The 20,019-nt window shown below is 46.3% G+C and overlaps 1 protein-coding gene across 1 annotated transcript in view; it reads left to right on the top strand.

Annotated features, from left to right (window-relative positions):
* The first annotated feature begins 2,166 nt into the window (after positions 1–2,166).
* Positions 2,167–20,019, top strand: part of PELP1 (proline, glutamate and leucine rich protein 1) — a 31,419-nt gene continuing 13,566 nt past the window's right edge. The window contains 3 exon segments of the mRNA XM_003912130.4: positions 2,167–3,284; positions 13,669–13,733; positions 14,120–14,225. Of these exon segments, the coding sequence (XP_003912179.3) occupies positions 2,742–3,284; positions 13,669–13,733; positions 14,120–14,225 (714 nt within the window). The 5' untranslated portion in view covers positions 2,167–2,741.

The raw sequence follows: 20,019 nt of genomic DNA, 5'->3' as shown, positions 1-20,019 counted from the left end.
TAGAGTCTCGCTCTGTTGCCCCGGCTGGAGTGCAGTGGCGCGATCTCGGCTCACTGCAACCTCCGCCTCCCAGGTTCAAGCACTTCTCTGCTCAGCCTCCCGAGTAGCTGGGATTACAGGCGCCTGCCACAATGCCTAGCTACTTTTCGTATTTTTAATAGAGACAAGGTTTCATCATGTTGGCCTTGCTGGTCTCAAATGCCTGACCTCGTGTTCCACCCGCCTCAGCCTCCCAAAGTGTTGGGATTACAGGCGTGAGCCACCGTGCCCGGCCGGGCAGAAGTTAAGACAGGGCATTCCAAAGAGAAAGACAAGGCACATCCTGTTGTGTGGTGTTGGTGGGGAAGCCTGGAACAGGTTGTGGAGGATTTTGTATAGCAGATGAAGGAGCGAGACTGAGGGCCCAGCAGAAGGACACGAGGAACCAGTAGTGGTTTTTAAAGCAGAGGGGGCCGCGCGCAGTGGCTCACACCTGTAGTCCCAGTACTTTGGGAGGCCGAGGTGGGCTGATCACCTGAGGTCAGGAGTTCGAGACCACTCTGGCCAACATGTTGAAATTTAGGCTATAATCCCAGCTACTCATGAGGCTGAGGCAGGAGAATCACTTGAACCTGGGAGGCGGAAGTTGCAGTGAGCTGAGATTGTGCCATTGCACTCCAGCCTGAGTGACAATAGCGAAACTTCATCTCAAAAACAAACAAAACAAACAAAAAACCTCCAAAAACCCAAAAATGAGCCAAGTATAGTGACTAGTGCCTAGAGTCCCAGGTACTAGGGAGGCTGAGGTGGGAGGATCGCTTGAGCTGGGAGGTCAAGGCTGCAGTGAGCTGTGATCGTGCCACTGCACTCCCGCCTGGGGAAATATCTTTTCAGCACCTTTTATGTACCAGGCACTCTTCTAGGTGATGGGAAGAGCATAGTGTAGGAGACAAGAGCCCTTTCATGGAGTTTGTATTTTAGACAAAAGAGATAGTTAATAAATAAGAAAGCAAATAAAGTTCTGGTAATGACATGAATTATAAGCAGGGAAATGTGATGGAGGCTGATGGGGGTTGGAGTGGGAGCTACCTAAAAAGAAGCCCTCTCAGGATGGCAAGATAGTGTCAGTTACATAGGATCAAAGGACAGTTTCTCCAGCAGAATCAGCAACATGTGCAAAGGTTCTGATGTGGGAATGGGTTTTGCTGGAGAATAGAAAGAAGCCTAGTTTGGCTCAAGAATAGAAAGAGAGAAGGAAAGTTGTACTTGTGGTATGTGTTGAGGTCAGGGAGGTGGGTATGAGTCAGATTGGGTGGATTCTTGTAGGCATCAGTGAGAAGATGGGATTTCATTCTCATCACATTTGGAAGTCACAGAGGGGTTGAAGCAAGAAGTGACAAGAACTGGTTTACATTTGAAAAGACCACTTTGGTTGCTGTGTGAAGGGACTACAAGGGTGCTAAGAGGGAAGCAGAGAGTAATGAAGGCTTTGTAAGAGGCTATTGTAAGAGACTAGGTGAGAGTGAATGGTGATTTGGACCCGAGTGGCAGTGGAGATGGAGAAAAATGAACGCTGTTGGGTTAATGTATTTTGGAGGCAGAATGCCAGGACTTGAAGGATTGGATAGAAGGCAATAAGAGGAAAAATGGGCGAGGTGGGGTGGCTCACATCTGTAATCCCAGGACTTTGGGAAGCTGAGGCTGGCGGATCACTTGAGGTCAGGAGTTTGAGACCAGACTGGCCAACATGGTGAAGCCCCGTCTCTACTAAAAATACAAAAATTAGCTGGGCATGGAGGCGGGTGCCTGTAATCTCAGCTACTTGGCAGGCTGAGGCAGGAGAATCACTTGAACTCAGGAGGCGGAGGTTGCAGTGAGCTGAGATCACACCATTGCACTCTAGCCTGGGTGACAGAGCAAGACTTCTCCCAAAAAAAAAAAAAAAAAAAGAGGAAAAATGATGACTCTTAGATTTGAAGCTAATAATCAGAAAAATACACAAAGATGGAGGTATTAGCATGTTCACTACAGTGTTCACATTAGCAAAAAGCTGGAGCAGCCTCGAAATATTAGTTCAGCAATAGAATTATTAAATCATGGTGCACCCATTTCATTCATACCACAGTTTAAAAAACAGCATAAAGAAGGTCATGAGTGAAAAAAAGCCACACGCAGACCCCAATCTTGTAAAATATTCATTTATGTGCTTGTGCATAGGCTAATATTAGGAAAGTATAGACGCTACTGGGGCAGGGCCTTGCGGGGAGGGACAGTTTTTCTTTTTACTTTATGCCCTTCCATACTGTTTGAATTGGCTTTTGCAAGGCGCACATCTCGTATAATTTCTGAAGTTGCAAATGTAGTTAAAAAAGTCTGTGATTTCAAGTTACCTAGAGAGTTATTGATTCCTGCGCCGGGCGCGGTGGCTCACGCCTGTAATCCCAGCACTTTGGGAGGCCGAGGCGGGCGGAACACCGGAGGTCAGGAGTTTAAGACCAGCCTGACCAACATGGTGAAACCCCATCTCTACAAAAATACAAAAAAATTTGGCAGGCGAGGTGACGCGCGAATGTAACTGCAGCTACTCGGGAGGCTGAGGTAGCGGAATCGTTTGAACCCGGGAGGTTGAAGTTGTGGTGAGCCGAGAACGTGCCACTGCACTCCAGCCTGGGCCCACAGAGCTAGACTCCGTCTCAAAAAAAAAAAAAAAAAGAGAGTTATTGATTCCTACAGCGAAGATGTCCCGAGACTCCGTTCGCTAAATGGAAATCGTTCGGACTTTGGCGCCTTTTGTCCGGACCACGTGTACCTTAAACATCACAGGACCGCCTCGGACACGCTCACCCGCCATCACTCCAGGAACCCAGCACCCCGGTGCCTCGGCGCCCAGACTGCTCTCGCCGCGCATGCTCCTTCCCAGCCTGAGCCCGCGAGTCCAGCCTGCCTTCATCCAGTGCGCAGGACCGCAGCCCCCTCCCCACGCCCACTCCCCAGTAGGCGGCCGTCGCGGTGTGTTTGCGTCATCGCGCCACGCCACCACTGGAGCCCGGGGGAAGATGGCGGCAGCCGTTCTGAGTGGGCCCTCTGCGGGCTCCGCGGCTGGGGTTCCTGGCGGGACCGGGGGTCTCTCGGCAGTGAACTCGGGCCCGCGGCTCCGCCTGCTGCTGCTGGAGAGTGTTTCTGGTTTGCTGCAACCTCGAACGGGGTCTGCCGTTGCTCCGGTGCATCCCCCAAACCGCTCGGCCCCACATTTGCCCGGGCTCATGTGCCTATTGCGGCTGCATGGGTCGGTGGGCGGGGCCCAGGTGAGTCCGTGGCCCGCGTGCCCGCGGCCCTGTGGGGAGGTTGGCGCGGCACCTGTGCACCAGGATTGCGGTGTAGTGCAAGTGGGATAGGAAGGTTGAGGGAAGGAGAGCTGCGGGCAGAAAGGGGATCCAGGTATCATTCCGGACGGGACGCACGTATTTCTCCTTCATCGGCCCTGAGTTTCTCCAGGAGAAAAATGGGCCTTATTTTTCTGTTGTTAGTCTATTGGTCGGCACACAGGAATCGATTAGGTTCCAGGCCCAGTCACTCACTAGTTGTATAATCTAAAAACCTCTTTTTCCTCTGGCAATATCTGTTTCGGGGATTGTTTTGACGGACTTAATGACGCATTCAACAATAAACATTTTCCGAGCTCTTACTGAGGGTCAGATACTGTACTAGGCGCTCCGGTTACAGACGTGGTGGCGATATACAAAATGCTGCGAAACAAGATGAGAATTGAATATCAGGGATCTCTAACCTTATCTGAAGACTGACAGAGATTTTCCAAAGGAACCGGCGTTTAAGCTGAGACCCTAAGGATGAATAGGGGTTGGGTAGGGAAAAAAAGATGGGAGGGGCTGTTCAGTCAGAGGAGAGCTCATGTGGGAAGGCCCTGTGGTAGGAAGGAACTGGAAAGAAGGACATCGTTCCTGGGGCTCAGATGTGGAGGGGAAGAGAGTCGATACAGATGAGACTGGTGAGGTCGGTAGGCAGTGGTCGGGTCATGCAGAGCGTTTTAGGCCGGATTAGGAGCCTTTGGACTTCTATAAGAATGGAATCTAATATCCATTCAGTTCTGCAAGCTAGACACTCAAGAAATTCTAAACTCTTCTTCATACACCTCCATATGCAATCTATCAAGTCCTGTTGATTTTATCCTTTGAGTAGTTTTCAGATCTGTCCACTCTTTTCCATCTCTTTCTCATTGCCCCCAGTCTAGCTCGAACCCGCCATCTTGTCCAGGTGAAAGCACTGATTCTAAGAAGGCATATTTCTAGCCCATAATAGCTGCTGCTTTAACAATCTCCTGTCCTCCTCCCTCTCCCACTAAACCTCCCCCAAATTCTACCTATCTTTCAAGACCCATATACAGGAGATCTTCTGTGTCCACCCTTCTTTCCTGGGACCTTCCCAGCTCTCTGCTAGCTTCCAGGAAGACGGTTGTCACAGCCTGCTGGGTGGTTCAATAACCTTAGCTCCGGATTTATCACAGATAACCCTATCTGTTTGTCTTTAACATTACTCTGCATAGTTGAGGGTGACAAGACTATATCTCTGCTATCTCAGCCCAGTATCAGAGGCTGGAGCTGATTATGTATTTTCTCTTCTCTCTAAATTCCCCTCTTCTAATTTATGTGGTTTTCATCAGTTATATTACAGCGGGGTTTTTTTTTTTTTTTTTTTTTTTTTTTTTCTCACAATAGCCCCAAATTTTTTTTTTTTCTTTTTTTTTTTGAGACAAGGTCTTACTCTGTCACCCAGGTTGGAGTGCAGTGGCATGATCTTGGCTCACTGCAACCTCCATTTCCCAGGCTCAAGGGATCCTTCCACCTCAGCCTCCAGAGTAGCTGGGACCACAGGCACGCGCCACAGTGCCCGGCTAATTTTTGTATTTTTGGTAGAGACGGGGTTTTGCCATGTTGCCCAGGCTGGTCTCAAACTCCTGAGCTCAGGCGATTCACTTGCCTTTGCTTCCCAAAGTGCTGGGATTAGAGGCATGGGCCACCATGCCTAGCCCCCAGAAATTTTTTTAATAAGTATTTGTGAAATATTACCTATCCTGCCTATAAATGTGTGATTTCTGTCATCTCTTTCAGGACTTCCTCTCCTCCCTCAAAGTCAACTACATGAACTTAATGTCTTGCTTATTTTTCTTAAATGTCTGAAGTCTAGTAGAATTTCGAGTAAAGAAGCTAAGTGATGTGGGAAACTAGGGCCCCACTTTAATATTTCCTGTGCTACATTTTTAGATACATCCTGCCTTGAATTTTTTTTCTACTTGTGTTCTTTGAATTGGATCCTCAATACATGGGATTATGTGGAGGGTTTCCTTTCATTCCCCAAAGATTTCATTCAGCAAACATTTATTGAGTATCTGTTATGTTTTAGGTACTGTTTCTCGTGTCTAGGTAGACAAATAAGACATGGTCCTTTCTCTCAGAGAATTCCTCGTCTAGCTAAGATGAGAAATGAAAGTCAGCAAATAGACCTGGAGCTTGCGAGCAAGGGGGATCCACTGTTTGATCATCTACCTGCCAACTTGTCTTTGCCACAGGTGCTGCAAGTTCAGTAGTTCCAAAATGGAACCACCCTAGCACAGTGCTCCGTATCTAGCTTGGAGTATATTATAGCAACAATCTTCTAAGGGTCTCCTTGACTTCAGTCTTACCCTCTTTAATCCTAGCTGGAGTGAGCTTTCTAAAGTAAAATTCTGATCCTGTTTGCAGCTTTTAAAAATCCTTCAGCCTGTGGGCGTTCTTTCCTCAGGGCCTTTGTACTTACTGTTCTCCTCTTGGAATCCCTCTCTGCGCAGCGCTCTCCCCCCAACTCCCATCCTCGTTCCCAGTCTTCTCAGTTTGCTTATTTGTCACTGCCTTTGGGATATATTTCTTGGCCACCTATGATTGACTGCTCTTTATCCTACTGTTTATTTATTTCACATATGCTTACAACCTCTCTCCCCTACACTCGACAAGTCTTTGATTTGTTTTTGTATATAATTAATAAAACTTATGTAAAATTTCAGACATAGACAAGTAATATTTTCACCACCCCACCCTATGCTGCCCCCATCACCCAAATTTAACAGTGAACACTTGCCAGTGTTGTTTCATTCCTCCCATACCTTGGCTTTTTTTTTTTTTTTTTTGTGGAACTTTTTTTTTTTTTTTTTTTTTGAGATAGGGTCTTACTCTAACACAGGCTGGAGTGTAGTGGCCAGAATATGGCTCACTGCAGCCTTGGCCTCGACCTCCCAGGTTCAAGTGATCCTTCCACCTCAGCCTCCTGAGTAGCTGGAGGTGTGCTACCACCCCGGCTAATTAAAAAAAAATTTTTGTAGAGATAGGGGCTCTCTATGTTGTCCAGGCTGGTCTTGAACTCCTGGACTCAAGTGATCCTCCTGCCTTGGCCCCCCAAAATCCTGGGATTACAGAGGTGAACCACTGTGCTCAGCCTGGTGGGCCATTTTAAAGCAAATTCCCAAATGTCATTTATCCTGTATATTCTTTTGAAGGGCAGAGACAGTGTCTTGTTCTGTCTTCTACGCCTCAGCCTCCTGAGGGGGGAAGGGATTACAGGCCCCCGCCACCATACCCAGCCATTTTGGTATTTTTGGTAGAGACGGAGTTTCACCATGTTGGTCAGGCTGGTCTCGAACTCCTGACCTCAAGTGATCCTCCCCCCCGCTCGACCTCCCAAAGTGCTGGGAATACAGGCATGAGCCACCACACCCGGCCACTTTTTGTCATATTTTAGAGTGTACTCCTACTTAAATAAAAAAATCTTCTGCCTCAGCTTCCCAAAATGTTGGGATTACAGGGATGAGCCACTGCACCTGGCCTCGCTTTCTGTTGGATCATTTTCATCAGCACACAGCTCAAAACTTCACCCTTGGCCAGGCGTGGTGGCTCACGCCTGTAATCCCAGCACTTTGGGAGGCCAAGGTGGGTAGATCACAAGGTCAGGAGTTCAAGACCAGCCTGGCCAAGGTGGTGAAACCCTGTCTCTACTAAAAATACAAAAATTAGCGGGGTGCAGTGGCAGGCATCTATAATCCTGTATTCCCAGTACTCAGGAGGCTGAGTCAGGAGAATGGCTTGAACTCAGGGGGCGGAGGTCGCAGCGAGCCGAGATGGTGCCTCTGCACTCCAGCCTGGGCAACAGAGTAAAACTCCGTCTCAAAAAGAAAAAAAAAAAAAAATCACCCTCTAGGGCCGGGTGCAGTGACTCATATCTGTAATCCCAGCACTTTGGGAGGCTGAGATGGGTAGATCATTTGAGGCCAGGAGTTCGAGACCAGCCTGACCAACATGGCGAAATCTCATCTCTACTAAAAATACAAAAATTAGCTGGGTGTGGTGGCACAAACCTGTAATCCCAGCTACTCAGGAGGCTGAGGCAGGCTAATTGCTTGAGTCTGGGAGGCAGACATTGCAGTGAGCTGAGATTGCGCCTGTGAACTCTGGCCTGGGCAACAGAGGGAGACTTTGTCTCAAAAAACAAATCACCCTCTAACTACTGCCCCATTTGCCATTTGTGTACTTCCTTTTATGGCAAAAACTCCTTAAAAGTGCTATCTGTACTTTTTGTCTCTCATTCTTTTAGCATTACTTTGAAATAACTGAAAATTTACAGAAAAGTTGGAACAATATTTGAAAGAATTTCAATATATACTCTTCTCTTAGATTCTCCATTTTTTTTTTTTTTTTTTTTTTTTGAGGAGTCTCAGCTCACTGCAACCTCCGCCTCCCGGGTTCAAACGATTCTCCTGCCTTAGCCTCCCAATAGTTGGGATTACAGGCCTGTGCCACACACCCTAGTAATTTTTGTATTTTTAGTAGAGACTGGATTTTGCGCTGTTGGCCAGGCTGGTCTTGAACTCTTGACCTCAAGTGATCCACCTGCGTTGGCCTCTCAAAGTGCTGGGATTACAGGCCTGAGCCACCACACCTGGCCGGATTTCCTGGTTTTTAAATGCATATTTATGTTATCATTCTGATAATGACAGATCTCCTAAACTATCATTCTGAGAATAACATAAATGCACATTTAAAAATTGGAGAATTCTAGGTGAAGAGGATACAGGAATTCTGTCAAATATTTTTTCTGGGTCAATTTAGGAGTAAGTTGCAGATATGATGTCCTTTTACTTTGACATATTTTAGTGTGTATTTCCTTTAAAACAAGGACATTCTCTTACATAACCACACTCCATCATCATGATCGGAGAATTAATATTGGTACAATAAATTATTTAACCTGCAGATCTTTTTTAAGTTTTGCCATCAGTTCTCCTAAAGGCACCCATTATAACAACAACAACAACAAAATTTCTAGTCCAGGATTTAATGCAGGGTCACACATTGCATTTAGTTTGTTGTTGTTGTTTTGCTTTTGTTTCTTTTGAGACAGTCTCACTCTGTCACATAGGTTGAGTGCAGTGGCATGATATTGGCTCACTGGAACCTCCGCCGCTTGGGTTTAAGCGATTCTCCTGCCTTAGCCTCCCAAGTAGCTGGGATTACAAGCGCCTGCTACCATGCCCGGCTAATTTTTTATTTTTATTTTTATTATTTTTTAGTAGGGATGGGGTTTCACCATGTTGGCCAGGCTGGTCTTGGAACTCCTGACCTCAGATGATGCACCCACCTTGTCCTCCCGAAGTGCTGGCATGAGCCACTGCGCCCAGCTTGCATCTAGTTATAATGTCTCTTTAGTCTTCTTTAATCTGAAATAGTTCTTCCGCCTTTGTCTTATGATCTTGATATTTTTAAAGAGTACAGGATAGTTATTTTGTAGGATGCCCCTCAGATTGGAATCTAATCATGAGGAAACAACAGACAAATTAAACTGGAGCTTTGTGCGTTTTCAGCAAGAAGACTACAGAAGTCGTCCAGCTGCAGTGGCTCATGCCTGTTATCCCAGCATGAGATTCAGAGGCTTAGTGGGGAGGCCGAAGTGGGAGGATCAGCGAGCGCAGGAGTTCAAGACTAGCTTGGGCAACATGGCAAGACCCCGTCTCTACAAAAAAGAAAAAAACCCTGCAGAAATGATGTGTCATTCTTGGTGCATCTTATCAGGAGCATGTGCTGTAGGTTAAGCGGGTCTCTGCCAGGTGTTTTCACTGTTATAACGGTATGATGTTTTTCATTTGTAATTAAGTGTCTTGGGGGGAGATAATGTGAATATCTTAGATCTTGTCAACCTTTCACCCACTCATTTTAACATCTATTAAAGGTTCTTCCCTGAATGAATTATTACTATGATGGTTGTTCCGTTGAACTCATTACATTCAGGCTTTTAGCCTCAATGCTGCCGAAACAACCCTTTGCTGGGTGAAATGGTAACTCTTGAAGATCACTGGTGTCCATCAAGACATTAAGTTCAAAGGTCAATTTGGATCATCATATTTGACTTATCTGTACCATTTGATACAATTAATTATACTTTCCTATTTAAAAAACTGTCTTCACTTGACTTCTGGGATGTCTCTCCCCTTTTTGTTTTTGTTTGTTTCATTGAGACGGTCTCGCTGTGTTGCCCAGGGTGGAGTGCAGTGGTGCTATCATAGCTCACTGCAACCTTGATCTCCCAGGCTGAGGCAGTCCTCCCTCCTCAGCCTTCTGAGTAGCTGGGACCACAGGTGTGTGCGCCCACACCCAACTAATTTGTTTGATTTTTAGTAGAGAAGAGGTCTCGCTATGTTGCTGAGGCTGGCCTTGAACTCTTGAGCTCAAGCAGTCTTCCCACTTTGGCCTCCTAAAGTACTGGGATGATAGGCATGAGTCACCTCTCCCAGCTCCTCTCCTCTCTTGATTCTCCTGTTACCACACTGGTTACTCCTTTCCAGTAAAGACTGATCCCTCCTCACCTCTGTGACCTCTGAAGGTTTGAGTGCCTACAACAGTGCTTGCACTGTTTCTCTTCTCTCTTTGTTCTCATTCCCTTGGTGAACTGATCCAGTCTCAAGGCCAACAACTCCTGAGTTTGCATCTCCAGCCAGGAGTTCTCTTCAGACTTGTCTACCCAGTGGCTATTTGGCATCTCCATTTTCGTGTTAAATGCACATCACAGATTGAACAGCTCTGAAACTGAACTCCTGATTGTCATTGTCATCCCCAAACCTGCTCCTCCTGCATTAGTTCCCTTCTTCGTGAATGGCAGCTTCATCTTTCTAGTTGCTCAGCAAAAAACCTTGGCGTTATCTTGGACCCTTCTTTTTATTTTCCACCCAAATCCAATTTGATGGCAAATCCTGTTGGCTCTGCCTTCAGAATACATCCTGATTTTGACTGCTCTGTATCTCCACAGTTACCACATTCTTCAAGCTGCATCATCATTTGGCATATTACAGTAACCTCCTACCTCATCTGTGTGCTTCTTCCTTCTCAACAAGACAACACAAATGCTGTTGGTTAAAAAAAAAAAAAAAAAAGCAAACCAGAAGTCAGATATTATCACTCCTCTGCTCAATTTCTCTCTCCCCTTCACGGCTTTTATCTTATTCAGAGCGAAAGTCTGTAATCACCTATATGGCTCTGCACAGTCTGGCCCTACTACCTTCATCGTTGGTTACTCCTCTCCACCTTGCTCACTTTTCTCCAGCAACAATTTGTCTCCTTGCTGTTCTTCAGAAATACCAAGTGTGCTGTCATCTCATAGTCTTCGCTCTTTTTCTTTTTCTTTTTTTTTTTTTTTTTTTTTTTTTTTTTAGACGGAGTCTCGCTTTGTTGCCAGGTTGGAGTGCAGTGGCACCATCCCCGCTTACCACAACCTCCGTTTCCCGGGTTCAAGCAATCCTCACGCCTCAGCCTCCAGAGTAGCTGGGATAACAGACACATGCCACTACCGCTGGGCTAATTTATGTATTTTTTGTAGAGACGGGGTTTCACCATGTTGGCCAGGCTGGTCTCGAACTCCTGACGTCAGGTGATCCACCGGCCTCGGCCTCCCAAAGTACTGGGATTACAGGCGTGAGCCACCGCGCCCGGCCTATTTTTCTTTTTTGAGACAGAATCGGAGGCTGGGTGCAGTGGCTCACACCTGTAATCCCAGCACTTTGGGAGGCTGAGGCAGGTGGATCACCTGAAGTCTGGAGTTCAAGACCAGCTTGACCAACATGGAGAAACCCCATCTCTGCTAAATTTCAAAATTAGCTGGGCATGGTGGTGAATGCCTATAATCCCAGCTACCTGAGAGGCTGAGGCAGGAGAATTGCTTGAACCCGGGAGGCGGAGGTTGTGGTGAGCCGAGATCGTGCCATTGCACTCCAGCTTGGGCGAAAAGAGCGAAACTCTGTCTCAAAAAAAAAAAAATAAAATAAAAGGAGACAGGATCTTGCTTTGCCGTTCAGGCTGGAGTGCAGTGGTGGCGATCGTGGCTCACTGCAGTCTTGGCTTCCTGGGGTCAAGCAAACCTCCCACCTTAGCCTCCCAAGTAGCTGTGGCCACAGGTGCCCTCCACCGCATCTGGCTAATTTTAAAAAATTATTTGTGCAGATGGGGTCTCCCTCAGTTGCACAGGCTGATCTTGACCTCCTGGGCTCAAGCGATCCTCCTGCCTTGGCCTCCCAGTGTTGGGATTACAGTCATAAGCCCCTTGCCCAGCCTCTGTTTTTTTCTTTTCCTGGAACACTCTTTTTTTTTTTTTATGGTTATCAGTATGCCTTTTTATAAAAACAGCTTCATTAGGCTGGTCACGGTGGCTCACTTCTGTAATCCCAGCACTTTCGGAGGCCAAGGCAGGCGGATCACTTGAGGTCCGGAGTTGAAGACCAGTCTGACCAATATGGCGAAACCACACCACCACGTCTGGGTAACTTCTGTGTTTTTAGTAGAATTTTAGATTAGTTTTGCCATGTTGACCAGGCTGGTCTCAAACTCCTAACCTCAAGTGATCTACCCGCCTTGGCCTCCCCAAGTGCTGGGATTACAGGCGTGAGTCACTGCTCCTGGCCAGATTTTATTTTATTTTTTTTAAAGAGAGAGTCTCACTCTTTTGCCCAGGCTAGAGTGTAGTAATGTGTTCATAGCTCACTGCAGCCTTGAACGCCTGGATTCAAGCGATCCTTCTGCCTCAGTCTCCCTAGAGTAGCTGGGACTGCAGGTACATGCCACTGCACCTGCCTTATTTTTAAAAATTTTTGTAGAGGTGGGGTCTTGCTGTGTTGCCCGGGCTGGAACTCCTGGCCTCAAGTGATTCGTCTGCCTTGGTTTCCCAGAATTTTGGGATTACAGGCCACCATGCCTGGCCAAAGCAGCTTTATTGAGATATAATTCACAAACCATACAATTTAACATTGTATTTTTTTATTATTGATTGGTTGATTGATTGATTTTTTTTTTTTGAGACAGAGTCTCACTCTGTTGCCCAGGCTGGCCTAAAGGGCCTTTTTGGAGATGCTTTTTGTACCTATTCTCCTACATTAAATCCTGTCCTCTTTACCTACTCTGGGCACTGCTTTCCTTCCTTACTCTGCTTTATTTTTCCTTGGAGTTCTTAGCACCCTCTGATATACCATGTATTTACTTTGTCAGTTGTTTATTTTCTGTTTCTTCTACCTAGAAAATAAGCACCTGGCACCTAAAACAAGGTCTCACATGAGGTATATGTCAAGTAAATTTTTTTTTTTTTTTTTTTTGACAGTTCATTCTTGTTGCTCCAGGCTGGAGTGCAGTGGTTTATCTTGTCACTGTAAGCTCCGCTTCCGGGTTCACGCCATTCTTCCTGCCTCAGCCTCCCTAGTTGGGACTACAGGTTTCACTACCACGCCTGGCTAATTTTTTTGTATTTTCTGGTAGAGATGGGGTTTCACCGTGTTAGCCAGGAGGGTCACGCTCTCCTGACCTCGTGATTCGCCTGCCTTGGCCTCCCAAAGTGCTGGGATTACAGGCATGAGCCACCGCTCCCAGCCATGTGAAGTAAATATTTATTGAACAGTGAATAAACATTTCCCTCCACAAAAGGGAGACACCTTATTAATCTTGTTGAGCTCTGTATTCCTTCACCTAACCTCGTGCATAGTGTGTGTGTTGGAAGAAGGAGCGATGCATGCCGTTAGGGAGATGCGGGTGCCGTGAGAGGAGGCTGGCCATTCGGGGCATGGAGAGGTTACCTGGGAGGCTGTTGAGGAAACATCTTTCGTGGGCTTCCAGAATGTGAGAGAAGGGGAGAACTGGAAGGAGGATTCTGGTTGACTCGGTCTATGTTGGCATTTTTACAGCTGTAAGGAAGCCAGGAACAGGAGGAGGAGGATTTGTTTGAGGGTGAAGGAAGGATAATGGATGAGTTCAGTGTCCATTCAGCAAAAGCATTTATGGATGTATCCTATGTTAGGTGCTGTCCAGACATACAGAGGTGAAGCAGACCCATCTTTGAAGTCTGGTAGTAGGATTAGTTGGGCTGTCCTGTTTGAGACTACTTGGGTGGGGCATTGGGGGAGGGATCAGGTGAAATATAACTCGAGGAAAGGCGGAGAAACAGCCTTTCCCACAGGAAAAAGGGAAAAGCCTAAGGCTTCTGATGGGATGGCCTTTTGGCCTCAGAGGAGGTGCGACTTCAGAAAGGCTTCCTGGGTGCTGGGACAGAGAAGGGCTTGGAGAATCTTCTGCATTTTTAACATCCCGTTTGTGACTCGCTTCCCCGTTTTCTTTCCCCCAGAACCTTTCAGCTCTTGGGGCATTGGTGAGTCTCAGTAATGCACGTCTCAGTTCCATCAAAACTCGGTAAGTCTTTGGCCCTGTTTCTTCTCCAGGGGCGTGTTCCCTTAGGAAGTGGGCATATGTACATCTTTCCTTTCATTGTCACCGCCCCCAGGATTCAAGACCTCTCTCTATTCCCAAGAATGTGGACAGTTACATTCCTTGTGTGAGCTCACTTGATTTGAACCCTACCTTTTCCAGCTCCCAGACGTCCTATTTCCCCTGGGATTACCTCTGCTGCCTTCTTTCTTTGCTTCTTCCACCTCACTCCAAGTATTTCGGGAGTTGGAAACCACAGTGGACTGGGAGTGAAGTCTTTCTGTAGCCTTGTGAGAATAAAAGAGCAGTCAGTCACTGTCTCGGAAGTCTAGCCTCTGCCCACTTACCATGACTCTCTTGTTTCTTCGAAGGTTCGAGGGCCTGTGTCTGCTGTCCCTGCTGGTAGGGGAGAGCCCCACAGAGCTATTCCAGCAGCACTGTGTGTCTTGGCTTCGGAGCATTCAGCAGGTGTTACAGGTGAGGATTCAGCTGCTGCCCTACTTCCTCCTCTTCCCCCACCTTATTCCCCATCTTGGATGTGGCATGTTCTTTTCAACTTGAACATGTAGTTCTGAGGACAGAATAATTGGAAAACAATTCCCTGATAGTGGAGAGGATAAGCTTCAAATAGAAACCTTTTTTTTTTTTTTTTTTGAGATGGAGTCTCGCTTTGTCACTCAGGCTGGAGGGCAATGGCATGATCTGGGCTCACTGCAATCTCTGCCTCCTGGGTTCAAGTGATTCTCCTGCCTCAGCCTCCTGAGTAGCTGGGATTATAGGCCCCTGCCACCATGCCTGGCTAATTTTTGTATTTTTAGTAGAGACGAGGCTTTAACATGTTGGCCAGGCTGCTCTCAAATGCCTGACTTCAAGTGATCCACCTGCCTCAGCCTCCCAAAGTGCTGGGATTACAGGTGTGAGCCACTGCACCCAGCCTATATGTATATTTTTATTTCAGTAGTTTTGGGGGAACAGGTGGTGTTTGGTTACATGGATAATTTATTTAGTGGTGATTTCTGAGATTGTGGTTCACCCATCACCTGAGCAGTGTACATTGTACTCAATATGTAGTTTTTTATCCCTCACCCATCTCCCACCCTTCCTCCCGAGTCCTCAAGAGTTCATTATATCATTTTTATGCCTTTGCGTCCTCGTAGCTTAACTCTCAGTTGTAAGTGAGAACATAATGATGTTTGGTTTTTCATTCTTGAGTTACTTCACTTAGATTAATGGTCACCAATGCCATCCAGGTTCCTGCTAATGCCATCATTTTGTTCCTTTTTATGGCTGAGTAGTATTCCATTTTTTTCTCTCTTTCTTTCTTTCTTTCTTTCTATCTATCTATCTATCTATCTATCTATCTATCTATCTATCTACCTACCTACCTACCTACCTATCTATCTCTCTCTCTCTCTCTCTCTCTCTCTCTCTCTCTCTCTCTCTCTGATACAGAGTTTCGCTCTGTCGCCCAGGCTGGAGTGCAGTGGTACGATCTCAGCTCACTGCAATGTCTGCCTCCTGGGTTCAAGCAATTCTCTTGCCTCAGCCTCCTGAGTAGCTAGGATTACAAGTGTGCACCACCATGCCTGGCTAATTTTTAAAATTTTAGTAGAGATGGGGTTTCACCATGTTTGCCAGGTAGGTCTCGAACTCCTGACCTCGTGATCCGCCTGCCTTGGCCTCCCAAAGTGCTGGGATTACAGGCGTGAGCCGCCACTCTTGGCCTATACCACATTTTCTCTATCCACTTGTTGGCTGATGGGTATTTAGGCAGGTTCCATAGTTTTGCAATTGTGAATTGTGCTGCTATAAAATATTGTGCGCAAGTGTCTTTTTCATATAATGACTTCTTTTCCTCTGGGTAGATGTCCAGTAGTGGGATTGCTGGATCAAATGGTAGTGATGTTGAGCATTTTTTCATATGTTTTTGGCCATTTGTGTATCTTCTTTTGAGAATTGCCTGTTTATGTCCTTTGCTCACTTTTTGATGTGATTATTTGTTTTTTTCTGGCTGATTTGTTTGAATTCTTTGCAAATTCTGGATGTTAGTCCTTTGTCAGATGCATAGTTTGTGAAGATTTTCTCCCGCTTTGTGGGTTGTTTACTGATTTTATTTGTTTTGCTGTGCAGAGACTTTTTAGTTAAGTCCCATCTATTTATCTTTGTTTTTGTTGCTTTTGGGTTCTTGGTCATGAACTCTTTGCCTAAGCTAATGTCTAGAAGGGTTTTTCTGATGTTATCTTCTAGAATTTTTATGGTTTCAGGTCTTAGATTTAAGTGTTTGATCCATCTCGAGCTGATTTTTGTGTAAGGTGAGAGATGAGGATCCCGTTTCATTCTTCTACATGTGGCTTGCCAATTATCCCAGAACCATTTGTTGAAAAGGGTGTCCTTTGCCCACTTTATGTTTTTGTTTGCTTTGTTGAAGATCAGTTGGCTGTAAGTATTTGGCTTTATATCTGGGTTCTCCCTTCTGTTCGATTGGTCTAGGTGCCTATTTTTATATCAGTATCATGCTGTTCTGGTAACTGTAGCCTTGTTGTATATTTTCAAGTCAAGTAATGTGATGCATCCAGATTTGTTCTTTTTGCTTCGCCTTGCTTTGACTTTGTGGGATCTTTTTTGGTTCCATGTGAATTTTTGGATTGTTTTTTCTAGTTCCGTGAAGAATGATGGTGGTATTTTGGTGGGAATTGCGTTGAATTTGTAGATTGCTTTTGTCAGTATGGCCATTTTCACAATATTGATTCTACCTATCCAAGAGCATGGGACATGTTTCCATTTGTTTGTGTCGTCTATGATTTCTTTCACCTGTGTTTTGTACTTTTCCTTGTAGAGATCTTTCACCTCCTTGGTTAGGTATAGTCCTAAGTATTTTAATTTTTTTGCAGCTGTTGTAAAAGTGGTTGAGTTCTTGATTTTATTCTCAGCTTGGTTGCTGATGGCGTACAGCAGTGCTGCTGATGTGTGTACATTGATTTTGTATCCTGAACCTTCACTGGCTTCATTTATTAGCTCTAGGAGCTTTCTGGATGAGTCTTTAGGGTTTTCTAGGTATATGTTCATATCACTGGTGAATAGCGACAGTTTGACTTCCTCTGCCGATTTAGATGTCCTTTATTTCTTCTTCTTTTTTTTGTTTTGGTTTTTTTTTTTAGATGGAGTCTCTCATTCTGTTGCCCAGGCTATAGTGCAGTGGCACAGTCTTGTCTCACTGCAGCCTCTGCCTCCTGGGTTCAAGCATTTCTTCTGCCTCAGCCTCCCAGGTAGGCAGGATTCAGGCGCCTGCCACCCCGCCTGGCTAATTTTTGTATCTTTAGTAGAGATAGGGTTTCGCCATGTTGGCCAGTCTGGTCTCGAACTCCTGACCTCAGGTGATCTGACTGCCTTGGCCTCCCTAAGTGCTAGGATTACAGGTGTGAGCCACTGCGCCTGGCCTAGACGCCCTTTCTTTCTTTTTCTTGTCTAATTGCTCTGGCTAGGACTTCCAGTACTGTATTGAATAGAAGTGGTGAAAGTGGGCGTCCTTGTCTTGTTCCTGTTCTCAAGGGGAATGCTTTCAACTGTTTCCTGTTCAGTATAAGGTTGGTTGTGGGTTGGTCATACTTGTTACTCTTTTAACGTCTTAATTTTTTCCCCTACTTTTACATCCTTTGGTAACATCTCCACTTAGTTATTTAACAAGCATTTCTAAGCACATACGGCAGGCCTGGGGTGTACCAAGCTCTGGGGAGACAGCGAGATGTACGTGGCCCTGCTTTCTTGGTACTCAGAGTCTAGCACTTTTTCTGTGAAGTATATGTTTGCAAATAGGAAGTGTTTATGCTTTGTGAACCACATATAGTTTCTATTGTATATTGTTTGTTTTCCAATCCTTTAAAATGTAAAAGCCATTCTTAGCTTGTGGGCTATGCAAAAACAGGCACCCAAAGACCATCATTTGCTGATTCCTGTTCTAGTTGAAGATACTTCTTTTTTTTTTTTTGAGATGGAACTGCCAGCCTCCTGCCGGAGTGTAGTATGCAGATCTCGCTCACACTGCAATCCTGCCCCTGTGGTTCAAGCCATTCTCCTGCCTCAGCTCTCCAAGTAGCTGGGACTCAGGTGCGCGCCACCTCACCAAGGTTTTTTGTATTTTAGTAGAGGACACAACTGTATAGCCAGATGGTCTCGGGATCTCCTGACCTCTGCGGTGGATCTCGTCTGCCCGGCCTCCCAAAGTGCTGGGATTACAGGCTTGAGCCACTGCCACCGGCTCCTTTTTTTTTTTTTTTTGAGATGGAGTCTAGCTGTGTGGGCTCAGGCTGGAGAGTGCCCAGTCTTGGCTCACTGCAACCTCCTACTTCTCCCAGGTTCAGAAGGAGCCCTGTCTCAGTCTCCTGAATAGCTGGATTACAGGCGCCCATCACCATACCTGGCTAATTTTTGTATTTTTCGTAGAGACGGGATTTCACCATGTTGGCCAGGCTGATCTTGAATTCCTGGCCTCAGGTGATCCACCCACCTCGGCCTTCCAAAGTGTGGGATTACAGGAGCCACCAATCCCAGCCCTTTTTTTGTTCTTTTTTTTTTCTTTAAGACATGGTTTCATTTTGTCACCCGGGCTGGAATATAGTGTTGTGATTATGGCTCACTGTAGCCTTGACATTTCGTGCTGACATCAGTACCCCCCACCGCCCCCACCAATAGGAGAGATTACAGGAGCCACCAATCCCAGCCCTTTTTTTGTTCTTTTTTTTTCTTTAAGACATGGTTTCATTTTGTCACCCGGGCTGGAATATAGTGTTGTGATTATGGCTCCCTGTAGCCTTGACATTTCGTGCTGACATCAGTACCCCCCACCGCCCCCACCAATAGCGGAGACTACAGGCGTACACCACCACCCACTAGTAATTAAAAAAATGTTTTTGTACAGATGGGTTCTTGCTATGTTGTCCAGGCTGGTCTCAAACTCCTGGGCTTAAGCAGTCCTCCCACCTTGGCCTCCCAAAGTGTGGGATTATAGGTGTGTGCCACCGTGCCTGGCCTGGCATCTTTTACTAGGGGGAAGAGTCTTCAGTGTTTAGATGGCAGTTGAAACTGAGGATGAGATTATCAAAACAAGTCCTTTTATGGACTGGATTTTAAAGCACATCACACTTAATGGTCAGGTAGAGGAAGATGAACTTACGAAGGAGACTGAGACAGGCCAACAGCAAGAAGAAGATAACCAGGATTGTGGGCTGGAGGGGGCCAAGTGAAGACCCCTTGAGGGATGAGGGAGGAGTTATTTCTGTATGTGCCTCCTGAGGTGGGACAAGATGCAGACTGAGAATCGTTTATTAGGTTAGCAGCATGGGTGGTGAGACCACAGTGAGAGTGGTTCTGCTGGAGCAGTGGATGCTGAAGCCAGACTGGCTCGGGATGAGAAGCAAATGGGAGAAGGGAAACGGAAGGAGGGAAGATGGGAAATCCTTTCAAGATGCTGGGCTCTAATGGATGATGAGGGAGAGAAATGGGGTGATTACTGGGATTTGGCAAGTGAAGTATGGGCTCGAGAAAAGACTTTTTCGGTGGCTCATGCCTGTGATCCCAGCACTTTGGGAGGCTGAGGCAGGCAGATAATGAGGTCAGGAGTTCAAGACCAGCCTGGCTAACATGGTGAAACCCCATCTCTACTAAAAATACAAAAATTAACCGGGCATGGTGGCGTGTGCCTGTAATCCCAGCTACTAGGGAGGCTGAGGCAGGAGAATTACTTGAACGAGGACCCAGGAGGCGGAGGTTGCAGTGAGCCAAGATCATGCCGCTGCACTCCAGCCTGGGCTACAGAGGGAAACTCCATCTCAAAATCAATCAATAAATAAAATGAAAAAGACAAGCCTTTTTAAGATGGGAGAGACTTGAGCTGTATAAATGTCAGTGGGAAGAGTCCATGTGATGGGGACTGGTTAGAAATTCAAGGGAGATAAAGCCAGTGAAAGTGTAAGGTTCTGAGAGGAAGGGAGGGGACAGTATTGAAAGCACAGTAGGCCGGGCGCGGTGGCTCAAGCCTGTAATCCCAGCACTTTGGGAGGCCGAGACGGGCGGATCACGAGGTCAGGAGATCGAGACCATCCTGGCTAACACGGTGAAACCCCACCCTACTAAAAAATGGAGCAAAAACTAGTCAAGCAAGGTGGCTGGCTACCTGTAGTCCCAGCTACCGGGAGGCTGAGAAAGGAGAATGGCGCAAACCTGGGAGGCGAGCTTGCAGTGAGCTGAGATCCGCCACTGCACTCCAGCCTGGGCG

Source organism: Papio anubis, chromosome 17 (assembly GCF_008728515.1).
Source record: "Papio anubis isolate 15944 chromosome 17, Panubis1.0, whole genome shotgun sequence".
NCBI lineage: Eukaryota > Metazoa > Chordata > Mammalia > Primates > Cercopithecidae > Papio > Papio anubis.
Note: the sequence above shows the minus strand (reverse complement) of the source record. Positions and strands in the feature narration are given on the sequence as shown.